Here is a 23,876-nt window from a genome sequence, read left to right as displayed (position 1 = left end):
TACAGAAGGTAAGTAGAGTGATCTCAGAAAGCAAATATAAAGACATTCATTCATCATTATGCTATTGTTAAACTTAAGTATCTATGACGTTAATTTAGAAATCATATTAAGAATGTGAAATACGTTATCAAGTTATTTTCAAGAATACTAAAAGTTTTATTTGAAAATAGGCCTATATCATTATACATTTTTATTCTCAAATTCCTATATATGTACCAGAAGAAAACTCTTTCTCCCTTGACCTTTCTAACTGTATATTCTCTTCATTAAGTTGTCCTCAATTTGCTTCTTTAATTATCATTAAACTTTAAAGCTTCCGTTTTGTGAAGATGGTTGATTAAACTATCTATACGTTGCAACTTATCCTTCAACAGGAATGCAAGTGTTCTGCCTTCGTAAGTTTAAAAAGCATCTGAATTGCATGTGCCATAAGCTGAATGAATTCTGCATCTGGTATGGATCTAGGCCATCAATTAGATCGAGTTTCTGCTTGTAAAAACGCTTATCATCACCTGACAATTGTTTGACAAAGTCGCTCTCATTGTCCATATTCACTGTAGCAGACGCCATGTTTTCGCTTTGTATGTCCTCCAGCATGGCCGCCGGCGATTCCCAGTGACGTCATTGAAAGGACTCTATAGCTGCTTCATCCATCATATGCCTCATTAACTCTCTCAACCAAATTCTCATTATTCAGTTTATTTGAATTTTACTCCAGAATGCATATTTGAATCACTTCCATTCTTCCATCATCCACATTGAAATACTAATTTCTTCTTATTATTGCAAATATTCACTTCGATCTTTCTTCTCTTTAGATAAGGACTCGAGATGATATAATATCCACTTAATCAAAATCGAAAGCTTTTCATTGCTAAAAATAGAATTAGATCGCAAAAATTAAGATTATTTCTTTTTTATTCATAAATACAGCAAGGAACGAGTTTAAAATATTACTTTTTTATTCATAAAGACAGAAAGGAAGTTTGAAATATTTCTTTTTTATTCATAAAGACAACAAGGAACGAAGTTTGAAATATTTCTTTTTTTATTCATAAAGACAGCAAGGAACGAAGTTTAAAATATTTCTTTTTTTTTTATTCATAAAGACAGCAAGGAACGAAATTTAAAATATTATTGCTTTTTTATTCATAAAGACAGCAAGGAATGAAGTTTAAAATATTATTGCTTTTTTATTCATAAAGACAGCAAGGAACGAAGTTTAAAATATTATTGCTTTTTTATTCATAAAGACAGCAAGGAATGAAGTTTAAAATATTATTGCTTTTTTATTCATAAAGACAGCAAGGAACGAAGTTTAAAATATTATTTCTTTTTTATTAATAAAGACAGAAAGAAACGAAGTTTTAAATCATAATCGTCTGTAAAGAACGCACCCTATCAATATAAACAAACGATATTCTTAGTGTGACGTGTGACAGTGTGATAATCTGTCTTACCGCTAGTTAATTTGCAATGTTCCTGTAGTTTACTGTACTTATGTGTCAAGACTTATTGCATTATTGTCAAGAAAATATGATATAAATGGGTTTATGTATACATACGCTCTTAACCTAGGCTATGGGAAAAGGACTGATGTCATGGAGAAATACGAGCCAATTCAGGCTGTCGGAAGAGGAGCTTATGGGTGAGAATGATTAACATTTGATGAATAATTTTGGAATGTAGGGGTGTATGTATGATAGCGGGCACCTGTATGTTTGATGACAGCTAACTAAGAATATGGCAGTGTATTGGGGATTGCAGGGGGTGTGTTAGCCCCCCTGTGGGGTGTATGTATGATAGCGGGCACTTGTATGTATTATTGTCTCTTAGAATACGGCTGTGCAAGGTGGTTGTTAGCCCCCTCCGTTAGGTAAGTAGGTAAGTACATGGCTTGTAGGTTAGGTTAAGGGGGAAAGTATAGGTTAATTGATATCCAATGAACGGGTGAGGAACTGGCCGCTGATATACAAAGGCTCCCCCACCCTGTTAGGTAAGTAGGTAAAGACATGGCTTGTAGGTTAGTTTAGGGGGGAAGTTTAGGTTAGTTGGTGTCCATTTTTTATACACGCTGGAAGAACTCGCCACTGATATAAAAAGGCTCCGGAATGTATCATAGTGTGTGTAGTTTTATTAGCTCCTATACGAATACAAACCATTGTCCTTCAACATTTCAGCTTGGGCTGGAACTGCTGGTGTCCTGATTCCCAATTACTTACTCAACAAAATAAGTATGCAGGCATTCTCTCAATTAGTAAATAGGTGCAAAGTATGTAAGTTAATACATGTTATAGCAATTGATCTTTTTCCTGTAACTATAAACAAGAGTTTATCAAAGGAGGAGACATCATGATCCTTTCCCTAGGGTGGCCCTCAGGATTGGGTAAAATTATAGAATGGGGCAATAAATGGTTTGTAGAAAAGAAGACTGGTTTGCATTGTAATTTTTGGTGTTTTGAACGTATTTGGAAATTATTAATGGAGGAAATCCATAGTTATTGAGTTATGGTGGGTCGACTACTATCACTGGAAAGCTATGACATTGCGCTAGGTAACACCTTAAAATATAGTGTACTTGTCCAATGTGTTGATATTTAAATCAACTTTTGTAAACTTTGTTTCCGTCAGTTGTTGTCATAAAAAAGTCATTGTAACAAAAATTGAGTTACTGTTTGGGAGACTTCCGGACTCATAGAAAAAGGGGGTTTCCGTTCCATTTACTATAGAGTCGTTCATAACATTGTTAATCGTACTCTATTACAAATACCTCCTTTCTTAAGTGAGTCAATGATTTTTTGGTTCTTGATCTGCTGTATGCTTGCTTCACTCACAATAAAACATTATCTCACTGCTATGTTTCGCTATGCGTGAAATAGTGATCAATTATACAGACTTAAAAGGGGTAATACACACTTAATAAAAGGGTGAGATGTAGCTTCGCGCCTCAGCATCCGTTCGAGCTTGGACTTGGCTTCCTTTTCCAATGATCAGAGTAAATATATCAAACACACATTTCATCGCTAACCTCTTATTATTAACATGATCAATAAAATAAGGGCTATGATTATATTGCATATTCCAATACTGAAAATAAATAACAAAGAGGTTTAAAATATAAAACGTTGGGTCCTTTATTGTATTCTGTTCGAACAAGTAACCCATGGCAGAAACACCACCTATCAGTGTTTTTTTGAACTACCAGGTGGAAGGAGCCTCCTATCATCCTATGATATGTGCTGCAACGACAAAAGGAGCAAAACAGGTATTTTTTTTATTAAAATCTGTAACTTCCTTAATAGAGGTTTCTGCCAGTTTTATATGGCATTCAAAATAGTCTATTTGCAAAGATTTATTCAATTGTGCATGTTTCAGTGTCTTAACTAATATTGCACTATTATATAATTGAACCCAGGATTGTCCTGTGAGAGGGACTCAGTACGTTGGGCCTCATACTCCCCAAATTCCATCAGTGTCTAATACAAATTTACCAGATTCTTATGTTGCGACTTCGTCCAGTCACGAGCGTTTTCAGATGGAGAACTGTCTGGTCCTTAATGACCTTGACCCTTCTTCAGAAGAGGAGGAAGTTTTACCTCCCCTTGTGTCTACTGGTTGTTACTCTGACCCTTCCTCTTACACGGAGCTGTCTTTGCACAGTCAGATTTTGTCACCTTCCGATTCTTCTGTCCCTGCATCTGACATAGGAAGACAACTGAAAGCTATTCCAGAATGGTACAAGAACTGTAGTCCAGTTGTCAAGCGGGACGATGGTGCCGTTCCTAGACCTTGATGAAGAGCCAGTTATGATTGACCACCCCTCAGCCATCGCTGCAGGAGGGGAGTCCTCTGAACCTTCCAACAGCAGAACCAAGTGACAAGTCCTTTCTGTGAGACTTGGGGGTTACCAGCAGATTAAATAAACTTGGTAAAGACCCCCCCAGTGCTGTGCGTAGGGACGAAGATGTACAGTATATTGACAGATTCTCTCCAGAACCTTAGAGTTCCAGACTGAGGTTAGATTTGCCTTGGTCCTGTCAGTTGTAAGATATGATCTGAAAGATCAAGTAGCCTTTTTCTTCTCCGAAAGACATCTTCAAGGCATCGAGGTCGTAAAAGCTTATTCCGCCGGTTCTTTCTAAACAGAGAAGGTTTTATGTGCCTGAAGGGGCACATCCCAATCCCTGGCCTCTACTGTATATCCTGATGTTTCGTCCTTTCTTATTTTGCAGTGTCAAAAAATCTTTCAGACCCGGAGGTGCAAAAGCAGTACGAAGAACTTGTGCAGCCGGGAGCAAAAGTACTGTAGTTCTTGTTTCGTCAATGTGCTTTTCTCTGGGGAAACTGCATTTTGAAGAGAAGAGATGTGGTTTGTGTGCCATATGACTTCCAGAGACTCATGGGCATTAGGGAATACCCCAATGACACAGTGTACAATCTTGTCATACCTTTTAGAAGTTACAACAGTAATTGAGAAGTGAGAGAAAGCAAGCCAGGCTACCTTCTTTAGGAGAGCAGCCTCCTTTAAGCAGTCGCAACAATCACCTGGGAAACCGAGAACTTCCTGTCTACAACAGCAGCCTCCGCAGTGGAGACTGCTTCCAGAACCAGACCATCCTCACTACTGGAGACAGGACTTGACGCATTCCTTTTGCCGTTGGGGGCATCCCAACTGATGAGGTCAAGGAAGGCGAGACTCGCATTAGGAAAGGTGATCCCCGCATTCTACCACCTGTGGGGAATAGGCCTGGCAAGTCTGTGGATTAGGGGGCTGTTTCACGGGCAGAACCTCACCACATGTGGACCAACTATATTTACATTGTTGAAAGTTTAATGGCCAGTTCTGGCTTTACTGTAGTCATTCTCCTATTAAAGATCTCATGTTTGTATAGTTAGGAAAAATACAAATTACTTTAAATTGGGATTTTTCCTACCTATACAAACCTGAGTCCTTTAAGTTAGTTACATTTCTCCCCTCAACCACCCCACAAGTCCTAGGCCTAAGGTCAGAATTGAGTACAGAGCAGACTGTGGGGGGGGGGGGTTGAGGCTTACTCTTTACCTGCCACTAACTACTACTACTGTATATTGAATGCAGCAAAAAACAGATTTCCCCACTGGTGCCATGACGACTCCAAAGATCACCAGCCTGCTCTCTCTCTCTCTCTCTCTCTCTCTCTCTCTCTCTCTCTCTCTCTCTCTCTCTCTCTCTCTCTCTCTCTCTCCCAAGAAGTACGTATTCATATAGTAGATAAATGCCTTAGCTTGGCTATGAAGATGGCCATATGGGAAGTTTGAAGCAGAGGAATGGTCCATTGCAAGAGTGTGTGCTATAGTGTGTGTGTGGTGGCAGTATGTGACATTTGAGCGTGGTAGGGCCCTCGCTTAATGCCACGTTTAGGACGGGGCAAACCTTCATACAGAGCACTTGCCTTGAAGTTTATCTCAGTGGTGGTGTAGAACAAGATTTAGAATAATTTCAGGTACAATTTCAGAAATACAGGGCCAGTGAGTGTTCTGTGAACATTGCGCACCAGTGGGGAATCCGTTTAAAACTAGGAACCTTCCTAAATCGACCATTTTTTTCTGCATTATGTATACCTCTTTAAAAGTTTAAACGGCCGTTCCAGCTAAGCTGAAATCATTCTTATATCAAAGGACTCATATATGTATAGTTAGGAAAAATAGGTTTTACACTACTTTAAAGATTTTTAATGTTTCTTTTCTTTTACATGTAATATTAAAAGACTTGTATTTTATGTTATTTGAGCAACAGCTGTAATTATTTTTTAAGAAGACATGATTTCAAGGGTACTTAAGTAATTAGGTCCTTTTTTTCAGATATGTATACCTTTATCGACAACTCTCCAACAATAAGCATGTTGTTATCAAACAGATTCCCATGGAGTCTATAACAACAGAGGAATGTGAGGTAAGTTACATAAATAGATGTTATTTGAAGTCATTTGAAACTTAATCAACTTTTTTTGTTATTCTGCGGTCATTTGAAACTTAATCTACTTTATCGTTTCTCAACCGATTATATATTATCATCGTTTATAAACCATTTTAAAGATAATTTTATTATAAAAAACATTATTGAACAGTTTTTCTTATCAGTCATCATTTTTTTATATTCATTTTTTTCCAAGTAATTTTACCTCACCAGTGAGTATCATAATTACACAATCATCATATTTCAGTGTTATTTACCAAGCAATGATGAGCCTCTTCTCTCAAATCGAGAAATATATATGTTATATGTATCAAATGCCCACACGAGTAAGATGTTACAAGTACAATATATTCTCGTTAGCATACTTTTTGGACAAATTTTACGTTTTAGTCCTATTTAGTTATGGTCTTTGACACTTTATACATTTTTTAACATGACCATAACATGAAAGTTGTAAATATATGAATGAGCAAACAAAGAAATATGATGAATATAACCTATAAAACGTGCAACAAAAGCTTTATGATGCTATCAAGAAGCATAGAAAACCGAGAACCTCCTATGAAGTGTTAGAGAGGTTTGTTTATGGTAAACTGTTAAAAATATCTTTCTCTTGAACTCTAGAAGAAAAAGTAAATACTGTACTGTATATAGATACTCTGGTCAGAAAAGGGTTGCGTAAAAGACCGGATACGCTTATGTAAATATAAGAATAAGAAAGGGATGTTTTAGCGTTAAAATTAATTGTGGATAGTATATTAAAAATACTATTTGAAACATGATTTATAGACATTCTGCAAGCCAAAAATGCGTTAATCTGAATTTCCAAAATTCTGAGCAGGGGTCGTGAGTCGTGCTCCTTAATTATTCATATGTTCTTACATGAATACAATCTATTGCCCTTCAATAGGAAAATGATTTCAGCACAGCTGGAATGGCCATTAAACTTTTAATGAGGGGATTTTAGTTGCTGGTGAGTGGAAGGTTAGACCCAGTGTACCAGATAGCATGGTAGAGCTAAAACTGCAGCTAAAGAAGCTCTTTATCTTGTTCTTCTCTCCTATTTCTTGACCTGTTGTGCCTTCTTTGAATTCCTCTAGAGTTCAGTCCTGTGCAGGAATTTGGAAAGAGTGATGAGACCCCGGCTTATGATTAGAGCTTGCTTCATTGATTTAGGAAAAGCAGAAATATTGCCTCTAGTTGTGCCAACCAACAACAATGCGTGTGAGCACATGGACCTGTGGAAGCTGTGACCTTCCTTGTGCATCGCTGATGTTCCATCTGCTGTGAAGCTTCTGAAGATGCTGTCTAGCGCCAGGACTTTGAAGCCTTTTCTTACTGCGACCTCCCCATTTGCTCATCCACCTGAGAAAGGCCCAGAAAAGGTGACAACCATCGATTTGTCCTGTCTGCAGTTGAGGAGGAAACTGTGACCCCACCCACTGCAGTAGCATCATTGATAGCCCCCAAATCTTTGACTTAAAGTCTGGTGAGAGGGAGAAGTAGAGTATGCACTCTTCCTCCCCCCAAAACATTTCTTTATCTTCGATCTTGCTGCTGAACTTTTGGATGTTACTTATTCTGCACCAAAGAAGAAGAAAAAGTCTTGTGAAACTACAACCGACCTGTCCTCACGTATGCATGAAAGGTGATGTGGTACCAAGAACCGATTCAACCTTAGAAGGTGTATTGTTACACAGTGCAGTCTCGTATAGGATCGAGCATGTGCAATGCTGGTTGCGATGAAAGGCGCCACCCTCTTCTCCATCCTGGTCTTGCATATTTGAGGGATACTTCAGGATCTCCAAATAAGAAGACCTCAGCATCGTGGTGGAAGTGGAACCTCCGATCGGTTTTCTCATTTGTAAGAATGATAAGATCTCATTCACACAAACGTAATAATGAAGATGATCCAAGATCTCATCATCAACTCTTTCGTTACTCGTCTCCACGTGATTGATCACAGCGAGATCTGTTTCAATTTTCCCGGACTCCACACTCTCCATCCCTGTGTGGTTAGTCTCCAAATTTACTCACAATTTCTCTACTTTGTTATGTTATTTTTAAATATTTAACTTAGCCGGTGAATATATAATAGCTGCAACTCTGTTGCTCGACAGACACATACATAAAAAAACTCGCCAGCGATCGCTATGCAGGTTGCGGGTGTGCCCACCAGCGCCAACTGTCGGCCAGATACCACTCTCGATGTAAACAAAACCTTCAATTTCTTCTCTGTCGACGTGTCGACAAGACGTACTTTACTCGCTGTTGAACCTGGAGTTTTTCCCATCATATTTGGTGAAGTACTTTAATTTGGTTTGAGCTTTCGCAGTACAGGTGTTTTTCTTCAAATAAATCCTTGAACTCTTTTTTGAATCGGATTAATTGTTGATGACTTGGATCGTTTTTTTTGGAATTTTCCCTTGACTAGTTCGGAATGGCTGACCCTTCTCAAGTTCCCAAGTTTCGAAAGTGTAATGCTGGGGACTGTGGGAGGCGTCTTCCAAAGGCTTCTCTCGACCCTCACACTGTTTGTTCCAGTTGCCGGGGTGGAACCTGTCAATTGGGAGATCGGTGTGAGGAATGCGTGGGCCTTTCGGAATTCGATTGGATCGAATTTGATAAATATACACGCAGACTAGAGAGAGATGGGGTAAGGAGAAGTTCTTCTAGGTCTGTAGATTTTTCCTCTCCACATGCCCCTGAACCTAATCCTTCCCCTGTAGTGGTTGTTCCTAACCCCCCTCCTAGCACTCAGGAACCGTCTATGCAAGACATGATGCGTGCTATTCATGCCTTGGGGGAGAGAGTTGAGGCTTTGGCAAGTGACCGGAATCAACTCATGGCGGACGTGAAGGAACTCAAGTGCCAAAGTGCTACGGCGGATAGTGTCAAAGTGCCTAGTGTTACGCAAAGTGTTGTGAACAGTGTTGCGACCGAGGGTTCGTCTGTTCGTGCCTGTCGTCCACCTAGTCCGGGACCTCTTGCAAGCTCCCAAGCCCAGGGGAGAAGCAATGTCGTACGACTAATGGGTTCGAGAGGCCTTGATCAGCGAACAGACGTTCCCTCTTTGGTATCAGGCGGATCTCGTCAAGATCGCCCCTACCAAAGTAAGACGAGAGAGCCCATTTTTACCTCATCGTCCGAAGGTGTTTCACGTAAGAAACCTTGGACCAAGGTCTCTAGACCTTTAAAGCGTAAGTCGGTCCCTTCAGGACAAGTCCAACGTCCCGGATGTAGCCACTGGGACAGTTCGGACCCGTTGCCGTCATCTGATGACTGCTCGCCGCCTAAGAGAGGCAAAGTTGTGCCGTCTCATTCGCTAACCCCGTCTGTTACCGCACCTGCTTCCGTAGACCCTAAATGGGTGTTACTGCAAGACATGCAGTCTAAGCTTGCGTCCTTGATGGAGGACTACAACGCTGAGAAGGTTTCCGTTGAACCTACTGGCCATCAGCCATCCAAGCGTTCTGTTGTGCGTCCTGTTGACGTGGATGTAGCTTTCTCGCGTCAACCAGTTGGGGTGGTACCTCCACCGATGCGACCCAGTGTGGATTTCCAGCCGCACGTTGACGTTAGGCAACGCACTGATGCGATTGGTGACGTTCAGGGCGTTCATCAACCATCAGAGTTGACTTGTTTTGACGCGGTGCGTCAACCTCCGCAACCCGGTATGGTGTTGACTGCACAACCCAGACGGTCTAAACAGTCTCGGGTGGACGCTGTGCGTCCTCGCGCACCTGTTGTTGTTGACAGTTCCCAGACTGTTCAGCAGTTCCAGGACGCTGCGTCCAGCTCCGTCACGTATGCACCAGTGCGACCGGACTCTGCGAGTCAAACGTTGCCTACACCTTTGCCGTTTTCTCACCAGTTATCGGATGAGGAACTGTCAGATGAGGACGTTGCTGAACCACAGCCTGAGGATCAGCCTTCAGAATTAGATGAGCCTAAAGCAGTTCAACCATCCTTGGACTTTAGAAAAGTCATGGTTGTTTTTAAAGAGTTGTTCCCTGATCACTTTATTTCTGTGGCTCCTCGTTCGCCGCCGTCCGAGTTTGTCTTAGGCGTTCCTGCTACCATGCCTTCCTTTACTAAACTCGTTCTCTCTCGCTCATCCAAGAGAGCTTTACGGCTGTTAGGCGATTGGTTAGAGACCAAGAGGAGTTTAGGGAAGACGGCGTTTGCCTTCCCCCCTTCTAAACTCTCGTCTAGATCGAGCGTCTGGTATGCCACGGGAGAAGTTCTCGGCTTGGGAGTTCCTGCCTCTGCCCAGGGCGACTTCTCAAGTCTTGTAGACTCTCCCCGCCGCCTTGCCATGAGACGCTCGAAGATTAGTTGGTCACCCTCGGACCTGGACCACCTTCTTAAAGGCATATTTAGGGCGTTTGAAGTCTTTAACTTCCTGGACTGGTGTTTGGGAGCCCTGAGTAGGAAAATCTCATCTGCCGATAGGGATGTTTCCTTACTCATTATGTCCTGCATGGACAAGGCCGTCCGAGATGGGTCCAACGAGCTTGCCGCTTCATTCACGTCCGGAGTCCTTAAGAAACGAGAGTCTCTGTGCTCTTTTCTGTCAGCAGGAGTGACGCCATGCCAAAGATCTGAGCTACTCTTTGCGCCCTTGTCTAAGTGCTTGTTTCCTGAAGTCTTGGTTAAGGAAATTGCCTTGTCTTTAGTGCAGAAGGACACCCACGATTTAGTTGCGTCCTCGGCTCGCAAAGCTCCCCCTTTGCCTGCCTTGTCTGCTAGACCTAGGATAGACACTCCAGCGTCCAGGTTTATCCCGCCCTTTCGTGGCAGAGCCTCCAGCAGGGGAGGTGCTCGTGCCGAAGGGAAGAGAGGAAAGAGGAAAGGATCCAAGTCCTCTAAGGGCAGAGTCTGACTGCCCGCAACTTCAGACAGCAGTAGGTGCCAGACTCAAGAACTTCTGGCAAGCCTGGGAGAAGAGAGGCGCAGATCAACAATCTGTGAGGTTGCTCAGAGAGGGGTACAAAATCCCTTTTGTACGCAGACCTCCTCTAGCGACGTCCCCCATCTATCTCTCCCAGGTACCGAGAGGAAGAAAAGAGACAAGCCCTGAAACTGGAAGTGTCTCTTTTGCTAGAGAAGGGAGCGGTGGTCAAAGTCTCGGACCTTCAATCACCGGGGTTTTACAACCGTCTCTTCCTAGTATCAAAGAAGACAGGAGGTTGGAGACCGGTGCTAGACGTCAGTGCTCTGAATGTCTTTGTCACAAAGACGAAGTTTACCATGGAGACCACAAAGTCTGTCCTAGCAGCGGTCAGAAAGGGAGACTGGATGGTCTCTCTAGACCTAAGGGATGCTTACTTCCACATCCCCATTCACTCAGACTCCCAACCTTTTCTGAGATTCGTCTTCGACGATGTGGTGTACCAGTTTCGGGCCCTGTGCTTTGGCCTAAGCACAGCTCCTCTCGTGTTTACGAGGCTTATGAGGAATGTGGCAAAATTCCTCCATTTATCGGACATCCGAGGCTCCCTTTATTTGGACGACTGGCTTCTCAGAGCCTCTTCCAGTCATCGCTGTCTGAAGGATCTCAATTGGACTCTAGATCTGACCAAGGAATTGGGACTCCTAGTCAACTTGGAAAAGTCACAACTGGTCCCATCCCAAACTATTCTGTATTTAGGGATGGAGATTCACAGTCAAGTTTTTCGGGCTTTTCCGTCGGCCCCCAGAATAGATCAAGCCCTGCTCGTCATCCAGAAGATGTTGAAGAAAGAACGCTGCTCAGTCAGGCTTTGGATGAGTCTGGTAGGAACGCTGTCATCCCTGGAGCAATTTGTCTCGCTAGGAAGGCTACACCTCCGACCTCTACAATTCCATCTGGCTTTTCACTGGAAAAAGGACAAGACGCTAGAGGCGGTCTCGATCCCGATTTCCGAAAAGATAAAGACTTGTCTGACTTGGTGGAAGGACAATATCAGCCTACGAGAGGGTCTTCCCCTGGCAGTTCAGAAACCCAACCACGTTCTCTTCTCGGACGCATCGAACTTGGGCTGGGGCGCGACGCTGGACGGTCGGGAATGCTCAGGTCTGTGGAACTCGAGTCAGAGGAGCATGCATATCAACAGCAAGGAGCTTTTGGCGGTTCATCTGGCCTTGATAAGCTTCGAGAATCTCCTTCGAGGCAAGGTGGTGGAGGTCAACTCGGACAACACCACGGCCTTGGCGTACATTTCCAAACAGGGAGGTACCCACTCATTGACTCTGTACGAGATCGCAAGGGACCTGCTCATCTGGTCAAAAGATCGAGGCATCTCCCTAGTAACGAGGTTCATCCAGGGCGACTTGAACGTCCTAGCGGATTGTCTCAGTCGGAAAGGTCAAGTAATTCCAACCGAATGGACCCTCCACAAGGATGTGTGCAAGAGACTTTGGGCGGCTTGGGGTCAACCCACCATAGATCTCTTTGCAACCTCGCTGACCAAGAGGCTTCCAATCTATTGCTCTCCAGTCCCAGACCCAGCAGCAATACATATAGATGCCTTCCTCCTAGATTGGTCACATCTAGATCTTTACGCATTCCCACCATTCAAGATTGTCAACAAGGTACTGCAGAAATTCGCCTCTCACGAAGGGACAAGGTTGACGTTAGTTGCTCCCCTCTGGCCCGCGAGAGAATGGTTCACCGAGGTACTTCGATGGCTGGTAGACGTTCCCAGAAGTCTTCCTCTAAGAGTAGACCTTCTACGTCAGCCACACGTAAAGAAGGTACACCAAAGCCTCCACGCTCTTCGTCTGACTGCCTTCAGACTATCGAAAGACTCTCGAGAGCTAGAGGCTTTTCGAAGGAGGCAGCCAGTGCGATTGCTAGAGCGAGGAGAGCGTCTACCATTAGAGTTTACCAATCGAAGTGGGAAGTCTTCCGAGACTGGTGCAAGTCAGTTTCCGTATCCTCGTCCAGTACCTCTGTAGCCCAAATAGCTGATTTTCTCTTATACCTGAGAAAAGTACGATCCCTTTCAGCTCCTACGATCAAGGGCTACAGAAGCATGTTGGCCTCGGTCTTCCGGCATAGAGGCTTAGATCTTTCCAACAATAAAGATCTGCAAGACCTCCTTAAGTCTTTTGAGACCTCTAAGGAACGTCGTTTGGCTACACCTGGGTGGAATTTAGACGTGGTCCTAAGATTCCTCATGTCAGACAGGTTTGAGCCGTTACAATCAGCCTCCCTGAAAGATCTCACTCTTAAGACTCTTTTCCTGGTATGCTTAGCCTCGGCTAAAAGAGTCAGTGAGGTTCATGCCTTCAGCAAGAACATCGGGTTTTCGTCAGAAAAAGCTACTTGTTCTCTGCAGCTTGGTTTCCTAGCCAAAAATGAGCTACCTTCTCGTCCTTGGCCTAAATCTTTCGATATTCCTAGCTTATCGGAGATCGTAGGCAATGAACTAGAAAGAGTATTATGCCCTGTTAGAGCTCTTAAGTTCTACTTAACTCGTACTAAACCTTTACGAGGCCAATCTGAAGCGTTATGGTGTTCGGTTAAGAAACCATCCTTGCCTATGTCAAAGAATGCTTTGTCATATTTTATCAGATTGTTAATACGAGAAGCTCATTCACACTTGAGTGAGGAAGACCGATCTTTGCTTAAGGTTAAGACGCACGAGGTTAGAGCTGTAGCAACTTCCGTGGCCTTTAAGCAAAATAGATCTCTGCAAAGTATCATGGACGCAACCTATTGGAGAAGCAAGTCAGTGTTCGCGTCATTTTACTTGAAAGATGTCCAGACTCTTTACGAGAACTGCTACACACTGGGACCATTCGTAGCAGCGAGTGCAGTAGTGGGTGAGGGCTCAACCACTACAATTCCCTAATTCCATATCCTTTTAATCTGTCTCTTGAAATGTTTTTTAATGTTGTTTTTATGGGTTGTCCGGAAGGCTAAGAAGCCTTTCGCATCCTGGTTGATTTGGCGGGTGGTCAAAGTCATTTCTTGAGAGCGCCCAGATTAGGGGTTTGATGAGGTCCTGTTGTATGGGTTGCAGCCCTTGATACTTCAGCTCCTGGGAGTCTGTCAGCATCCTAAGAGGATCGCTGGGCTCCGTAAGGAAGACGTACTTACAAGGCAGAGTAATCGTCTAAGTCGACTTCCTTACCAGGTACCTATTTATTTTGGTTTTGTTATATTGATAACTGTCAAAATGAAAAAACTCTTAGCTTATACGATGTAAACATATTTAACTCTGGTCTCTACCCACCTCCTTGGGTGTGAATCAGCTATTATATATTCACCGGCTAAGTTAAATATTTAAAAATGATATTTTTCAATATTAAACTTAGCCGGTGATCATATAGCTGTCAGCTCTGCTGCCCGACAGAAAAACCTAAGGACAAAATACGCCAGCGATCGCTATACAGGTGGGGGTGTACATCAACAGCGCCATCTGTCGAGCAGGTACTCAAGTACTCCATGTTAACACAGAACCAATTTTCTCTCTGTCGTGCCACTGGCAAGACCTACTAAATACGCTGTTGCTTTCTGGATTGATTTTCACGTTATTTGGTGAAGTATTCATTTCTGGTTATTAGCTTTCGCTGTGCAGAGGTTATCTTCAATACTTCCTTGCATTCTTTTATTTAATTTTGGATTATTTGTTGACGACTTGGATAGATTTTGAATTCCCCCTTTGACTAATTCAAGATGTCTGACCCTTCTCAAGTCCCCAAGTACAGGAAGTGTAGCGCTAGGGACTGTTCAAGGCGTCTTCCGAAGGCCTCTATCGATCCGCACACCATTTGTTCCAATTGTCGGGGTAAAACCTGTCAATTGGAAGATCGATGTGAGGAATGCGTTGGGCTTTCGGAATTCGATTTTCAAGAATTCCTGAAATATTCACGTAGGCTAGAGAGAGATAGAGTCAGGAGGAGTTCGTCTCGCTCAGTTGATTTTTCCTCTCCCCATGCCCCTCAACCTATTCCTTCCCCTGTAGTGGTTGCTCCCGACCCCCCTTCTAGCACTCATCAACCTTCGATGGCAGATATGATGCGTGCCATCCAGGCTCTGGGTGAGAGAGTCGAGTCTTTGGCGAGTGACCGCAACCAACTCATGGCTGACGTCAGGGAGTTGAAGGGTAAAAGTGCAGTGGGAAGTGAAGTGAGTGTTGGTGCAGTGAAAAGTGTTAGTGTTACGCATGAGGGTGCGTCTGTTCGTGCCTGTCGTCCTCCCAGTCCGGGACCTCTTGCAAGCTCCCAAGCCCAGGGGAGAAGCAATGTCGTACGACCAAAGGGTTCGACAGGCTTTGATCAGCGGACAGACGTTCCCTCCGTGGTTTCGGACGTATCTTTCCTAGATCGCCCCACCCACAAGAAGACGAGTGAGCCCGTTCATTCCTCGTCTGCGGAAGAGGTTTCACACCCGAAACGATGGACCAAGGTCTCTCGGCCTCTTAAACGCAAGGTCCCTTCCGCGCAAGTCCAACAGCCCAGGTGTAGCCACTGGGTCAGTTCGGACTCGCTGCAGTCTTCCGACGACTGCACACCTCCTAAGAGAGGCAAAGTGGTACCGCAACAGGCAGTAACACCGTCTGTTGCCGCACCTGCTGCTGTAGACCCTAAGTGGTCTTTGCTACAGTCTATGCAGACTCAGTTAGCTTCTTTCATGCAGGAGTATCGTGCGGAGAAGGTTGACGCTGCACCCGTTAGCCTACAACCAACCACGGTTGTGCGCCCAGTAGACGCTGAGGCTGCCTGCTCCCGCACTCCAGCTGTGAGAGTTCCTCCACCCATGCACAGTCGACCCTGCCAGACGCATGTTGACGTTCACCGACGCACGGAACCCTCCGTTGACGTTCGCGTGTTACCACAACAACAGGAGGGTGGAGTTAAGTTGCCGTGTTTTGACGCTGTGCGTCAACCTCCGCAACCCACTGTGGTTTCCGCTACTCGACCGCAGTCAGGAGTAGACGCCTTGTGTCCCCACACAGCTATGGTTGTTGCCAGTTCACAGACTGACCAACGTTTCCATGACGTTGGGTCCAGTGCAGCCACGCATGCACCCGTGCTGCCGGACTCAGCCGCCCAGCTTTTACCTACTCCTTTGCCGCTTCCTCCTCAACATTCAGACGATGGACTCTCTGATGATGACGAAGCTGCACATCTTGACGACCAACACACGGACATCGACGAACCCAAGACCACGCCTCCCTCCTTAGACTTTAGGAAAGTGCTTGCGCTGTTCAAGGATTTATATCCTGATCAGTTTGTGTCTGCAGCACCACGCTCGCCTCCCTCTGAGTTCGCTTTAGGCATGCAGTCATCCGCACCTGCCTTTACGAAGCTCGTACTCGCTCGCTCGTCCAAGAGAGCTTTAAGAGTACTGGGAGATTGGTTGCTGTCCAAAAAGCAGCTTGGGAAGACAGCCTTCATGTTTCCCCCGGCCAAGCTTGCTTCCAGATCTAGCGTCTGGTATGCCACGGGATAAGTTCTCGGCTTGGGAGTTCCTGCCTCTGCCCAGGGCGACTTCTCAAGTCTGGTAGACTCTCCCCGCAGGCTGGCCATGAGACGCTCCAAGTTTTGTTGGACTCCTTCGGATATGGACCATCTAATGAAAGGAGTATTTCGAGCATTCGAAGTCTTTAACTTCTTGGACTGGTGTTTGGGAGCGTTGAGCAGGAAGACCTCCCCTTCTGACAAGGAAACTTCCATGCTCATTATGTCCTGCATGGACAAAGCCATACGGGATGGTTCTAGTGAGCTTGCGGCTTCTTTCGTGTCCGGGGTCCTCAAGAAGCGGGATCACCTTTGCTCCTTCTTGTCAGCTGGAGTCACCCCATGTCAAAAGTCGGAACTTATGTTTGCTCCTCTCTCGAAGTGCCTCTTCCCTGAAGAGTTGATCAAGGAGATTGCCGCCTCCTTGATCCAGAAAGACACTCATGACCTGGTGGCGTCATCCGCACGCAAAGCCACCCCTTTGCCCTCCGTGCCTAGACCCAGGATGGACACTCCAGCGTCAAGGTTCATTCCGCCCTTTCGTGGCAGAGCCTCCAGCAGAGGAGGTGCTCGTGCCGAAGGTCAACGTGGGAGCAAGAAGAAGGGTTCCAAGTCCTCTAGAGGCAGAGTCTGACTGCCACCTTCTTCAGACAGCAGTGGGAGCCAGGCTCAAGAACTACTGGCAGGCCTGGGAGAACAGGGGCGCAGACGCACAGTCTGTGAAGTTACTCAGAGAGGGGTACAAGATTCCATTCTTGCGCAAGCCCCCTCTAGCAACAACTCCCATCGACCTCTCTCCCAGGTACAGAGAGGAGGACAAGAGACTAGCTTTGCAGCAAGAGGTGTCTCTCTTACTACAAAAGGGAGCGGTAGTCAAAGTCCGGGACCATCAATCCCCGGGCTTCTACAACCGTCTCTTCTTAGTGGCGAAGAAGACAGGAGGGTGGAGGCCGGTGCTAGACGTCAGTGCTCTGAATGTCTTTGTCACAAAGCAGACGTTCACCATGGAGACGACAAAGTCGGTTCTAGCATCGGTCAGGATGGAAGACTGGATGGTCTCGTTAGACCTAAAGGACGCTTATTTTCACGTCCCCATCCACCCAGATTCCCAACCTTTTCTAAGGTTTGTTTTCGGGAAGGTTGTATACCAGTTTCAAGCCCTGTGCTTTGGCCTAAGCACGGCACCTCTTGTTTTTACGAAACTGATGAGGAATATTGCCAAATTCCTGCATTTAGCAGACATCAGAGCCTCCCTCTATTTGGACGACTGGCTTCTAAGAGCTTCGTCAAGTCGTCGCTGTCTGGAGAATCTAAAGTGGACTCAGGATCTGACCAAGGAATTGGGTCTCCTGGTCAATATGGAAAAGTCCCAACTCGTCCCATCCCAAACTATAGTGTACCTAGGAATGGAGATTCAGAGTCAAGCTTTTCGGGCTTTTCCGTCGGCCCCCAGAATCAGTCAAGCCCAAGAATGCATCCAGAACATGCTGAAGAAGGACCGATGTTCAGTCAGACAGTGGATGAGTCTGATAGGGACGCTTTCATCACTGGACCAGTTCATCGCGTTAGGGAGACTCCACCTCCGACCCCTTCAATTTCACCTAGCTGTTCACTGGAGAAAGGACAAGACGCTAGAAGCGGTCTCGATTCCTATTTCCGAGAAGATGAAGTCTTCACTGACTTGGTGGAAGAACAACATTCTCCTCAGGGAGGGTCTGCCACTGGCTGTTCAGACCCCCAACCACATTCTCTTCTCGGACGCATCGGACACGGGCTGGGGTGCGACATTGGACGGTCGGGAATGCTCGGGAACGTGGAATGCGGATCAAAGAACGTTGCACATCAACTGCAAGGAGCTACTGGCAGTTCATCTGGCCTTGAGAAGCTTCAAGTCCCTCCTTCTAGGCAAGGTGGTGGAGGTGAACTCCGACAACACCACAGCCTTGGCGTACATCTCCAAGCAAGGAGGGACTCATTCGATGACGTTGTATGAGATCGCAAGGGACCTCCTCACCTGGTCAAGAGATCGAAACATATCGCTAGTAACGAGGTTCATTCAAGGCGACATGAATGTCATGGCAGACCGCCTCAGCCGGAAGGGTCAAATCATCCCAACAGAGTGGACCCTTCACAAGAATGTATGCAACAGACTATGGGCCTTGTGGGGTCAGCCTACCATAGATCTGTTTGCAACCTCGATGACCAAGAGGCTCCCAATTTATTGCTCACCGATTCCGGACCCAGCAGCAGTTCACATAGATGCCTTTCTTCTGGATTGGTCCCATCTAGACCTTTATGCATTCCCCCCGTTCAAGATTGTCAACAGAGTACTGCAGAAGTTCGCCTCTCACGAAGGGACAAGGTTGACGTTGGTTGCTCCCCTCTGGCCCGCGAGAGAATGGTTCACCGAGGTACTGCAATGGCTAGTAGACGTTCCCAGAACACTTCCTCTAAGAGTGGACCTTCTGCGTCAGCCGCATGTAAAGAAGGTACACCCAAGCCTCCACGCTCTTCGTCTGACTGCCTTCAGACTATCGAAAGACTCTCGAGAGCTAGAGGCTTTTCGAAGGAGGCAGCCAGAGCGATTGCTAGAGCAAGGAGGACATCCACTCTTAAAGTCTACCAGTCGAAGTGGGAAGTCTTCCGAAGCTGGTGCAAGTCGAAATCAGTATCCTCAACCAGTACCTCTGTAACTCAGATAGCTGACTTCCTTTTATACCTAAGGAAGGAAAGATCTCTTTCAGCTCCCACGATCAAGGGTTACAGAAGCATGTTGGCAGCAGTCTTCCGTCACAGAGGCTTAGATCTTTCCAACAACAAAGATCTACAGGACCTCCTTAAGTCTTTTGAGACCTCGAAGGAGCGTCGGTTGGCCACACCAGGTTGGAACTTAGACGTGGTACTAAGATTCCTTATGTCAGAAAGGTTCGAACCACTTCAATCAGCCTCTTTTAAAGATCTCACTTTGAAGACCCTTTTCCTCGTCTGCTTAGCAACAGCTAAAAGAGTCAGTGAGATACACGCCTTCAGCAGGAACATTGGATTTACATCTGAAACGGCTACATGTTCCTTACAGCTTGGTTTTTTAGCCAAAAACGAACTTCCTTCTCGTCCTTGGCCCAAATCGTTCGATATTCCAAGCCTTTCTAATTTGGTTGGAAATGAACAAGAAAGAGTACTATGCCCTGTAAGAGCTCTTAAGTACTATTTGAGACGTACTAAACCATTACGAGGACAGTCAGAAGCTTTATGGTGCGCTATTAAGAAACCTTCTTTACCTATGTCGAAGAATGCAGTTTCTTATTATATCAGACTTTTGATTCGAGAAGCTCATTCCCATCTGAATGAGGAGGACCATGCTTTGCTAAAGGTAAGGACACATGAAGTTAGAGCTGTCACAACTTCAGTGGCCTTCAAACAAAACAGATCTCTGCAGAGTGTAATGGATGCAACCTATTGGAGAAGCAAGTCAGTGTTTGCATCATTTTACCTTAAAGATGTCCAGTCTCTTTACGAGAACTGCTACACCCTGGGACCATTCGTAGCAGCGAGTGCAGTAGTGGGTGAGGGCTCAACCACTACATTCCCCTAATCCCATAACCTTTTTAATCTTTCTCTTGAAATGTTTTTTATTGTTGTTTTTTGGGTTGTCCGGAAGGCTAAGAAGCCTTTCGCATCCTGGTTGATTTGGCGGGTGGTCAAATTCTTTTCTTGAGAAGCGCCTAGATTAGAGGTTTTGATGAGGTCCTTTAGTATGGGTTGCAACCCTTCATACTTCAGCTCCTAGGAGTCGCTCAGCATCCTATGAGGATCGCGAGGCTCAGTAAGGAAGACGTACTTAAAAAGGCAGAGTAATTGTTCAAGTCGACTTCCTTACCAGGTACTTATTAATTTTATGTTTGTTATTTTGAATAACTGCTAAAATGAAATACAAAATACTTAGCTCTTAATGTTAACATATAATGCTGGTCTCTACCCACCCCCCTGGGTGTGAATCAGCTATATGATCACCGGCTAAGTTTAATATTGAAAAATGTTATTTTCATTAGTAAAATAAATTTTTGAATATACTTACCCGGTGATCATAGATTAAAGGACCCTCCCTTCCTCCCCAATAGAGACCCAGTGGGCCGAGGAGAAAATTGATTCTGTGTTGACATGGAGTACTTGAGTACCTGCTCGACAGATGGCGCTGTTGATGTACACCCCCACCTGTATAGCGATCGCTGGCGTATTTTGTCCTTAGGTTTTTCTGTCGGGCAGCAGAGCTGACAGCTATATGATCACCGGGTAAGTATATTCAAAAATTTATTTTACTAATGAAAATAACATTTTAATTATAAAATAAATTTTTGAATATACTTACCCGGTGAATATATAAATTAAACGACCCTCCCTTCCTCCCCAATAGAGACGCAGTGGGATGAGAAGAAATTGAAGGTTTTGTTTACATCGAGAGTGGTATCTGGCCGACAGTTGGCGCTGGTGGGCACACCCGCAACCTGCATAGCGATCGCTGGCGAGTTTTTTTTATGTATGTGTCTGTCGAGCAACAGAGTTGCAGCTATTATATATTCACCGGGTAAGTATATTCAAAAATTTATTTTATAATTAAAATATCATTTTTAGTTCAAAATAGACAGATCAATAAATATAAAAACAGACTTCATATTATAAATATAAAACAGATTTATATGCCACATAATAGTTTTCCAACTTTGATAATTATGCGGAAATATTTACCATTCCAGACAGAGTAAAGCAGAAATCGGAAATTGAAATGATGGAGATCCCTATGTAGACCTATTTTTTTCATCATTACCCCCACAATTCTGCCATTTGGCAACACTGCCCCAACCTCCCATATGAGGGGTAGGTTGTAAAGTATGCATGCAAACCCATTTTTCATAATGACCATATAATCAGACAACATATCCATCACACAGATATACAGTATGCTTTTCCTTGACCATTTACCAGTCACCTGGTAGGGGCCTACTTTAACCCTTTACCCCCAGGCTCTTTGGAAATTTCCAAGCCTTAACCCCCAAGGGGTTATTTTTTCCCAGCACATTTTGCAGTATATTTTTTTTAAATTGCTCTAACAGCCTTAATTTTTGTCATAGAGAGGTCAGGTTGGTCTCATTCTCTTGGAAAATGCCTGAATTTTTTCAAAAAATTATCAAAAATATGAAAAAAAAAATTCTTATCGCATTTTTTTGCAAGGACGTACCGGTACGTCCATGGGGGTAAAGGGATGGCTTTTGTGAAACGTACCAGTACGTCCTTTGGGGGTAAAAGGGTTAACACATGTGACATCTTCATGTTCAGGTTGTTAGGAAGTTGATAGGAGTCATCACTTCCAAGTGCCTGTACAATTCCCAGGAAAGTTAACCAGCCACTTTGGGACAGGGACTTCTTCCCTTCTAAGGATGTCTCCCATTAAAGAACGATGGTTTTTATTCATATAGAAACAATTCACAATTTTTAAAAAATAGTTTGCATTTGGGTCCCTTCAAGTTACACTTTCTGCTTTAACCACCCTGCAAGTCTTAGGCCTAAGTTCAAAAGTGAGTGCAGAGTTGACTGGTGGGCGGGGCTTACCATTAGCCTACCGGTAACTACAAGTTAATCGATCATTCCAGCTTTACTGAAATCATACTCCTATTAAAAGACTTAGGTTTCTATAGTTAAGAAAAATACAAAATACTTAAAGAAGTTATTAGTGCCTTGAGGTATTAGCAAGAAGTAAAGCATTTGCATATTGTGTAACATAGAATGTTTTCAAGACTATATTTTTCCTTTGAAGTTTAAAGTAATTTTTTTTTTTCAGTTAACAAAAAATGAAGTAAGAGTCTTAGCAATGCTTCATCATCCCAACATAATTGAGTACTATGAAAATTTTCTTGAAAATCATACAATGATGATTGTCATGGAATATGCTCCAGGCGGTAATCTATATGATTACCTTCGATGTCGAGGTGAAGGAAATCTTCTTCAAGAAGAGGTTAGTAACGTACTTTTTACTCTGAATTACATTAGTAGAAATTATATCCAGTGATTTGCTATGAATAGATTGAAATATTAATTTATTTTCATTTAACAGTATTTAAATGCCTCCTGCAAACATTAGCATTTTATTTAGTTAATCATTTACCAGTACTTTACAGTATTCATTTATGAGTATGCTAGCTATCTTAATTGAGAAGATTTGACAAAGAAAAATTTATTTTTGGGGAGGTGCTTTGTGGTTTCCAAGGTCTTTCCTGTGTAAGGCGAGAACAAGGAATGCAATATGACCTGATTACCGAAGAAATATTGTTTTCCTGCTGTAGGGCCAGTGTATAAATGTGCAGAGGATGGACTCAGTGGGTATGGGGATAACCTGCAAGTTCAGGCTCATTTGATCGTGCTACAGCACCTCCGAATATGCATGTCATTTGCTACACTTAAGGTCATGCATGCCATATTGGAAAAGAACCATTGTTTTAGTTCTTGCTATTTGTACCTCCGGAATGCAATTCACCAGCCTGCACGAGGCTAGGGAGGTGGGTGGATTTTTTAAGACCACACACCACCTCCCCAAAAATAAGTTTTCCTTTGTCAAAATTTCTTTTTTGTGGTTAAAGTTCTGTGTAGTGTCCAAGGACTAAGTACCAGAGTATTAATCAGTAGACTTGTGTCCATTCAGGACCATCTGTCTACAACTTAGCATAACCTGCAACCCATGCTCAATATCCAAGTGTAAGGAGAAATAACTATCCAACAAGTCTGACTCTTACCTTGCAGATATAACAGAAGAACCCGGTTGACCTGGTCATTCCTCCCGGGCTATCCCTGCATGGGTCACGAATGCGCTGAGTACCATGCATGAATGTTGTACTGCTAGTATTTGTTTTAAGTAGTGTTTAATAAACACTACCTTTCGGTACCCAAAGTTCGCCTCTACTTCCAGCCGCTTGAGAACGTCGCTTCCTCTCAGGTAGGTACACAAGCCTGCTCCCAAGATTGATTTATTGATTGATTAAAAGTTATTTGGCATCCTGACATCCCTGCCCCCAAGAACAACCCGGTCTGCCCCTTCCAATGTTAGGTGTGGTCCGAATGAACAGCATCCCTCTCAGAGCAGATATAGTCAAGGGTGCAACTGATGCGGAAAAGTATTATGCAGTGGAACTGGACTATGGACGTTCTTTGGTCCAGGTTCCACCTCCTGTTCATCAACTCTCACCTTTCTCTGATTTGACCATCAGTGATATCATCATCCTACCACCAGGGATCTGTGAAGGACTTAGCCCTTCACACAGAAGTTCAGGCCATGCTGGAGAAGGGAACTTTTCAAGAGGTTGATGACAGCTTGCAAAGAATGTGTCTGGAGGCTAGAGACCAGTCATAGACTTCATAGCCCTGAGTGGGTTTGTCCTATAAACCTTGTTCAAGATGGAGACTCCAGGCACAGTCAGGC

The 23,876-nt window shown here is 44.2% G+C and overlaps 1 protein-coding gene across 2 annotated transcripts in view; it reads left to right on the top strand.

The window, feature by feature from the left end:
- The window catches only part of LOC137619575 (serine/threonine-protein kinase Nek8-like), a 135,975-nt gene that overhangs the window by 49,094 nt on the left and 63,005 nt on the right, over positions 1–23,876 (top strand). The window contains exons 1-3 of one of the 2 annotated variants that reach the window (XM_068349720.1): positions 1,404–1,648; positions 5,842–5,932; positions 22,245–22,418. In XM_068349720.1, the coding sequence (XP_068205821.1) occupies positions 1,554–1,648; positions 5,842–5,932; positions 22,245–22,418 (360 nt within the window). In that variant the 5' untranslated portion in view covers positions 1,404–1,553. Of the gene's footprint in view, positions 1–1,403; positions 1,649–5,841; positions 5,933–22,244; positions 22,419–23,876 lie in introns of those variants that run through there. The other variant, XM_068349721.1, reaches the window with a different exon arrangement.

The sequence above is a fragment of the Palaemon carinicauda genome, chromosome 26 (assembly GCF_036898095.1).
Source record: "Palaemon carinicauda isolate YSFRI2023 chromosome 26, ASM3689809v2, whole genome shotgun sequence".
NCBI lineage: Eukaryota > Metazoa > Arthropoda > Malacostraca > Decapoda > Palaemonidae > Palaemon > Palaemon carinicauda.
The sequence above is the reverse complement of the archived record's forward strand: the minus strand, read 5'-3'. Positions and strand labels throughout refer to the sequence as shown.